The following is an 8,269-nucleotide window of genomic DNA, read 5'->3' as shown; positions in this document are numbered from 1 at the left end:
TATTAAAACTTGGAATTCTGAGACAAATACGCTGTATAAAGTTGTCAACGATGAAGACCAGAAGACAGAAATCTTAATACTCACCGCTGTGAAAACCTCAAATCTTACGTGCCAACCATAGTTTCGTCAAAACCAAACGATTGTATTAACGTTTGGGCAACACGTTGCTACAAATTGAAGTACAACACCTGTAAAAACTCACATAGAAGGCCATGCTTATATCCAATTCTCTTCGAAAGAAAACAGTCCATCTGTGGAACTGTACATTTGTTCTGGGAGGCAGTGTACCTGACGTGTATGTAGTTGTGGACGAGGTGAGTGCGTTGTTAATGTGAATTCTAGCATAGAGGAACTTTATTTGTTGAAAGGAACATACAAAATTAGTGGAAAATAAAATTATCAATACAGCAAGTAGCACGCTACTTATAAAGGGAAAATGGAACGTTAAAACTTGTTATACAATATATATTACTGTTGAAAACTTGGGAATTGAGGTTCGGTTTAAGAATCTTTTTTGAACACCTTTCACTGAAGGCAATGTTGGTGTAAATTTTAATACTGTTTCGGGTTGTGATTTGTAAGTCTGGCAAGTAATGTGCAGGAAGTGCACATAAATTTCGTGTGATGTAATTTTTCGTCTTTCACAATCATAATCAAATTTCTAATGGGCGTTATGCCACAGGTTACTACTCCAACACAAACATGTGGGTTTTTGATCCCTTTACGCAGTTAAAGCAGTGTGACGCTTGAAGTTGTTGGTGGAATAATTATAATACCAATGCCCATGGTCTGCGTTTTCACATCACTAACCTAACCCGACCCAACTCAGCGTAATCCGCGACAGGTTGCAACTACCTGAAGATTTAATAATCACAGGATGGCGCTAAAGAAATTAATGAATTTTCATTTAGACATTATGCCATACGTCGCTACTCCATGTTTATAGATTTTAAATGTTTACGTCTAACGTAATCCGTTAGCAAGTGATAACCGACGACACGCTTTCGATACTACAGAATTGCTGGACCAACATTAATTAAAAATGGTATGGATTTTGTGCCATATGTTGCTGCTCTAAGCATATGTCGTTACTGTAAGCAAGTAATTTTAAGATTTCAAAATGCTGTAATAGCAGCGTGATCTTTGTTCAAAGCCGTGACGTGGAATAACGATGACGCCAGAGCGAATAATGGTTTGTGCGTGCACATCTCTTACCTAACCCTATGTAACCTAACCTTACCCATTTAGTGATATTACACGGCACGCATTTTATAACTATAAAATGGCTGGACCGTAATTTATTAAATTTGGCATTGTTGTTATGATGTGTGTTGTCATTCTAAACAAATAGTTTTTAAATTCGAAAACTTGATAACACCAACATAATACGTGCTTGAATTTGTGAGGTCGAATAATAATGACCCCATTGCGCATGATCGTCTGCACATGTCTCTTACCAAACTCAGCCTAACCTAATGTCTTCACAAGTTATGTCCATATGTATGAATTTAATTAATAAATTTTGGGTGGACAGTGGATAGCAATTCATGGAAGCAGGATTTGAGGTTCTTATTTCATTTTTAAATTTCTTATGTTGCAGAAGGATGGTAGTACAAAGCTAAGATATCCTGTGGATTTGGATTCTTAGTGGATGGTCACCATTAAATATGTTAAATATTGAATATTATCCCATTCATAGTATTGCTTCTTTCCTCCAAGACAAATTTTATGAGTGTATCACAAATAAATCATAATTGCTGCTTTCCCAACTTATAAAAATTACTGTTTTATTATTATTGCCACCAGTTTCTTAAAGCCACAAAGTTGACATTTAAAAATGTGGGTTAATAATCTATAGAATGTTTAGTTTTCTGCAGGAGTTTAATAGAATCCTGTACATGTGTTAACTATGGAGAAGGCAGTGGATGTATCATCACCTCTTCAAGAATATGTTGTAAGTATATTTATTCAACTGTGCGGTATGTAGTGTTGAAGCCCATTACTGTTAATTCTTATAGTGCCAAAATTTAATAGATTTAGGCAAAATGCATGAAGTACTAGTATCAATGAGACTGGTTCTCTGTTCTCCTTCATTTTGTATTGCTACACAGAACTGCCTCTGATGGCAGAGACGACAAAATTTGTGCTAGCGATGATGGGAAGTGTTTTATTCCAGAACAAATACAATTAATTAGAAATTGTAATTAATACAGTTTCACCCAAAATTTGAGTGAAAACTTTTACATATATTGTATTTTTGGAGGCCTGCACTTTTCTTTTCCTGGTTATGATTGACCTGTACCATTTGATTATGAGTAAACTTGAAATCATTTTAGAAGCTGTTACTATTTGCTTTAATATGGCACTACAGATTTTGAATAAATGCATGCATATCTCAGTTAAGGCGAATGGAACTAATGACCTCATTATTCTTTGTATTAGCTGGGTATGGATGCAAGCCCTTGTAGATAACCACTGACCTTTGACAGAATACACTTTATAATTACTTTTATTTGTAACTAGGTTCCTCATTCTTTATTTAAAACAAAATTCATGGTACAACCCTGCTTGTACCTGCCTGCCTTCTAATAGCTATTGAATTTTTTAGCTTAATTTGTTGAATTTGTTTATGAAGATTTTAGTATTTGTGGCTCCCTATAGTAATTCTATACTAGCAACAAAATAATCGTAAAGGCATAACCATCACTGCATTCTTTAATTTACTGATAGTAGGTGTACATTTTGCAATGTACATAAGGTCTGTATGCATTGTACAGGCAAATGCTGACCATGACTCAGATTCTGCATCGTCATCCCCATATGCCAGTCTCAGTGCCAAAAGTAGCAGTAGCTACAAGTCTGCAGAGAATATTGAAGTGAAAGCTGATTTCTCCTCATGTACAGACTCTGATGGTCCTGAGTGGGAATCTGGTGTACTTGGTACTCAGAATACTGAAGATGGCAGGCAAAATAAGGAAAGAAGAGGACATCTGAATGCTAATGGAACATTGATATCAAGGGATATTCCACTGAGTCCACTGCCTCAGGAGAAGAAGAAGAAGAAGAAGAAGAAGAGGAAAATGAAACACATCTCAGAGTCAGGAAGTCAGAAATATGGTAGAATAGATACTCTGAAAGAGGAGAGTTCAGCATCTCAAACATCTTTAGCAAGTAGGAGAAAATTAGCTCAGCATGAGTGTATGTTCTGTAATAAAAGGTTCCGTGACCGATATCACCTAGTAAGACACTTATCTGTGCATTCCGGAGAAACGGCTCCAGACTGCAAATTGTGCAAGATGCCTCGTAACTGTTGTAGATGTGTTCCCCATTCTCCGCAGTACAGTCCAATAAAGCAACACAGGTGTGATATTTGCAGTAAAATGTTTAGAGATAAGTATCATCTCAACAGGCATTCCTTGGTCCACACAAAAGAGAAGCCACACCAGTGCAAAGTTTGTCAGAAACCTTTTAGTCGCAAGGACAAGCTCATGCAGCACTCTTTGTTACATGACTGATACTAGGAGGTGTTAGGAGAGAGTGAAATTCTGATGCTGTTTGCTTGTTGGAACTTGTAATATTACCTTTAAAAATTTACTGAGTATAATGTTTTGTGAAAATCTTGTTCAGAAGTGAGGTAATATATAATGGTTTATTTTCTAATCACTTCAGACAGATATAGCAGAAACTGCCATATAACAGTGTTTTTACAGTTTTTAGCAAATCCAGTAACATATGCTGAAGAGTATATTGTCCCTCTTGTGAGTTTAATCTGGACTGAGTTACAGACAACCTACCCTATAATCTTGTAAATCATCCCCCATATTTAGCTATCTTTGTTGTAATTGCTCTTTGTGTGAGTCAGAACTCCTGAAATGAGAGTAATATGGGATGATTGGCAATGATGAAGATGGACACAAACATCCTTGACCAGCATAGGATTTGGTCTTGATGTTGCTCCAAAAGCTTTAATGACTAGTTTACTAGTTTTATTGGAAGTCTGTCCAAGACAGCACTAAAAAAGATACAAGCATTGTCTCTTAATTGTACCACGGATAAAAATTGGCCAAAAGTGAAATGAATTTAAAGTGAAGGTCAAGAGAGATTCTTCCACCCCCACACCCAATGCTGTAAGGAAACTTTCCACATTTAAGATATTTGGGGTTATGTTATATGATGCATGCAGTAGATATCAGATCTTTTTAATTGGGTTATAGTGGATGGGATGTGAAGCTGATGACTCACTTCCATCTAATGCTGAGGTCCAGAATGGGGAAGCTATACATCCACTTTCCCACACATTTGCATGACCTGATATTCATCAATAAGTACCATATGTCACTTTACCTTTTTTCCATATTGATTGACAGTTGTGTGACTGAAAGCCATGTTGGAACAGTGATTGGTAAAACATCATTTTGGAGTTTAAGCATTGTCTGTATTAATTAAATAATTTGAGTTTCTTATAGAAATAGTGCAATTTGAGCAAGCCAGAGACTTCATCAAGTGGATTTTATACCCCATAGCTGAATACTATGTTCTCAGCATTTGGAGACATGTCCATAAAAGAAACTGCATCTTTGTTCTTTTTCATTGATGTGTTGCATATCTGGCAACAAAATACTTGTAGTTGTAATTGCCATGTCTTTGATATAAAAATATTCATGCTCTCTTGTGGTATTATAGTTAACACAGGTCTCAAAATTCTTCATAAAGGAAATCTCTGTAAAACAGATGTAGATTTCAAATCACTTATTATACCATTTACTGGATTCCATAACAAAGTAAACAACCTATCAGGTTTAGTATGTTTCTTATAGTATACAGTTTAAATTCTATGCAGGTTTGCTTTGATGATCTTTGTTACCAAATTAATATATTACTTAACCAACCCAGCTGTCTTCTTAAGTCAACAGATGAAGGTAGGAAGTTTCAGAATTGTACAGTTTGAATTCCAGTTACACCTTTGATGTTTGTATCCTCTTACATATATTCTTTACCTTATGTGGATCTGATTTCACATAATACTGTGTCATGTTCTTGGAACTAGTAATGCAAGAAAGTTAGCAAGGTGTCTTGGAGATGAGTTCTGAGATTCAGAATGTGTGGAGGTATTACCTCCATTTCTCTGTATTAAATGCCTGCTTAATTAAATCCAGGACATTTCCTTTTCTATTTTGCCATGTTAGTTCCTTCTTTATACTTTAACAGTGACATGTAAGGTCATGCATTGCATAAGCATGGTACTGTGTGATGTATTCAGAGAAGCTATGATTTGTCTAACAGTGTTCTGTACTGAGGCATTGGAGGAAAGTACAGCTTGGTTAATGTGTAAACTTTTCGTGCCATATCTAAACGAATCACAAGGTGGGGGAATTTGATATCGAAGACTTCCTGAAGTGAAATCTAATTGCAGATGTGAAGGAATAGAGGCGTTAACACGGATATTGCATTGCACCTCCTCAGTCTTGATGTCTTCATCAAACTCAAATTTCCAGCCGTTTAGGACTTTCTGGAGAGTCTAAATACATGGTGACAGGTCCAGGCTGTGTGGGGGAAGGTCCAACCCCTTACAGTACATATCCTAGATATTGTGGCCACATTGGGATTAGTGTTGTGCAAAACCATAACTTCCATCGTGAGCGTGTCATGTAGGTCTTGGAGGGTTCCATAATAGTGCTGTGTATGTCAGGGTCCTTGGAACATTGGCAGCCATCCTTCAGTGCTGGCTTTTAACCATGTGACACTTCCCATTTCCTCATTATGTACCAATTCTGTTGGACAACTTGTGGTTGACTGCTATTTTGTCATGCCTACAGCCATGTGGTTTATCACCTGCTCTTGGCTGTATTTGCTAGCAGCACCTCAGTTTTGTTTTATTTGAACAATATTAATATTTTGTATGGTTATCACCTCATCAAGTAAGGGTTAAAGTTTGTTTCTATCTTACAGATTTAAAATAATAAATTATTTATATAGTGAATTTAGATGTTTATATTGATGTTATGCAGGTTGTTATAGAATAGTCAACAATGACTCATACTGATTCAGTTGGCTCATGTTATATAACTAGTTAGTTTATGAATTTTGTTATATTTTGTGATGGTTCTCATACTGTGATTCTTGTGCCTTCCAACACCTAAATATATTATAATATACACTGTAAATATTTATTAGTAAATTATAATAAATGGATTTTGGCATGTGTGATTAATCTCAGCATTAATTAACTAGTAATTTGTTTTAAATGAAGTGACATTATTCCAAAAAAAATGAATTTTACTGTGCATATAGATACAAACAGTTGAAAGTAAATGGCATTATGAAAGTGCCATTAAAAAACACAGAGTAATAATGAATGAATATATCCATCCAGAAGACCTTCTAAAACTGTGATCTGAGCTAACCTGTGATTCACAATGGATAATTTTTTGCTGCTGAATGTCATGGTTAAGAGGTTAGCACTCCTGCTTCATATTTGGGAGGTTCTGTTTTCAGATCTGAGCCAGGAGACTGGCTGTCATAAATGAGGACTTTTTGTGGTTTTCTCAATCTCTGCAGTCCATCATTTGCCTTGATGGCCAGGGAAACAATAGAAACTAAATAATTCTCTTGAAATTCAGTCATCCTGAAATCTTCAAATCTTATAAACTTCAATTTTATTTTAATTGTAAACTACATTTAGCACAAAGCACTCCCTATTCAGTGTGTTAAATGAGGAGCTGCTGTGTACATTGAACCTGTAACCTGACAAATTGGAATGTTGTCTAGAAGTGCCAGGGTGCTAGTGTAAAGATCAGCGCAAATTGATATGTCCCCCATAATATAAAATAGGGTATTGTAACTGTGAACCTTCATTCTTGGATTTGCTACAAATCTATCCTTTATTAATCAAATGTATGGTCTAAATTTAAGTATTTTGCTAGAATTTGTTTTTGTTTTGACTACCCGAAATTAAGCTAGCAATTTTGATACAATTTTACACTACATGTACTTAATTAATAGCTTATGTAACTTAATTTAAAGACAGAGGACATATGTACATACCAACATGATGTCATCAAGTTTAATATCTGAGACCTCTTGAGGAAGCGCACATTAAATATATTATACATAAACCAAGGGGGTTATAAAGTCCTCCAGTTTATCAATTTGTTGGCCAGGAAATTAGTTGTTGACACTATTTCATTCGTTTTATTATCATAACTTATATTTAACTTCATATGCATTTTGTTGTTGGTATCAGGTTTTGTGGAGTAAAACTGAATAATTATAATATTTGAAAATTTTCAGTTTTTGCAAGAATTAGGTTTCATTTAGAAACTACAGCCTATATTTAATATCATTTTTAGTATTGTAAAACTGTGTTTTAGCAAATGTTTTACTTTGGTTTGTTGCAGAGATACTTCAGACAATCAGTTTACTTGGAGATTTTTAAATAGTAATTAATATTCTCTGGTTTACTGGGCTTTTTCTTGTGTAAAAGTGGTAAACATATGAATAATAAATGGAAACCTCAGTATTATTTGTTACACGTCATTTATAATAAGTTATATTAACTGGAAACAGTGTTTTATGTGACTTTCAAGTGTAAGTTGTGAACCAAAGTTATGAGGTTGAATACAGATATCTGTAATGATAAGATATTTTTCAATCAAGGTTAAGCAGTATCAACTGTTGGAAATGCTTATGAAAACCAAACTTTTTTTATCTGTGATATAGTATTGTCATAAAATGTTCCAGTACATTTCAGTAAGGGAATTCTAGATTGATTGATTTGGATGAAATATTTGTACTGGAACTGTTGAGAAAGATTATTCTGATTGCTACTAATGTAGTGATAGTGGCTAAACCATTTCACATATATTTATTTTTAAAAACAGAGTAATTTTGTCCACAGTATCAGGGACCAAGATTATTTTGCGAGTTTGTACCATGTAGTCTGGTAGAATTGTAAGATTGCAGGTTCTGGTAAAAATTGACATTTCAGAGTTCCCTACTGCCTCCATCATCAGTGAACCTCTGCAACGTCGGTCAATTTCTACTGGAGTATTTGAAAAAAAAATATCCCAGAAGACATTTATCATCGGAATTCTGATATTGCTTATTCCTTTGTTATGAATGTGAAGGTAGGTTGAATAAATTGGATGGTAGGTTATGTTAAAGACTGACCTCTTCGCGGTGGTTAGGCTTTAGAATTAAATGTTACCGTCTGATCGGTTTTATAGTAGTATACCGCTGCGGATAGATAGCAGCACAATATTTGCTAGTT

The 8,269-nt window shown here is 35.0% G+C and overlaps 1 protein-coding gene across 4 annotated transcripts; it reads left to right on the top strand.

Moving 5' to 3' along the window:
* Window positions 1-223: 223 nt before the first annotated feature.
* Window positions 224-6,211, top strand: LOC110829108 (uncharacterized). Of its 4 annotated transcripts, none has more exons than XM_022062495.2 (3): window positions 224-314; window positions 1,868-1,954; window positions 2,778-6,211. In XM_022062495.2, exons 2-3 carry the CDS (start codon window positions 1,910-1,912, stop codon window positions 3,513-3,515), a joined length of 783 nt encoding a protein of 260 aa, XP_021918187.1. In that variant the 5' UTR covers window positions 224-314; window positions 1,868-1,909; the 3' UTR covers window positions 3,516-6,211. The 4 variants fall into 4 exon arrangements, with proteins under 4 accessions (XP_021918187.1, XP_021918189.1, XP_021918190.1 ...); XM_022062497.2 differs by having other exon boundaries at window positions 245-314; window positions 1,878-1,954; XM_022062498.2 differs by having other exon boundaries at window positions 269-1,045; window positions 1,878-1,954.
* The last annotated feature ends 2,058 nt before the right edge of the window (window positions 6,212-8,269 follow it).

This window comes from Zootermopsis nevadensis, unplaced genomic scaffold (assembly GCF_977971745.1).
Source record: "Zootermopsis nevadensis isolate Lab colony 2312 unplaced genomic scaffold, Znev_1.0 Znev_ptg000022l, whole genome shotgun sequence".
Lineage (NCBI taxonomy): Eukaryota > Metazoa > Arthropoda > Insecta > Blattodea > Termopsidae > Zootermopsis > Zootermopsis nevadensis.
Note: the sequence above shows the minus strand (reverse complement) of the source record. Positions and strands in the feature narration are given on the sequence as shown.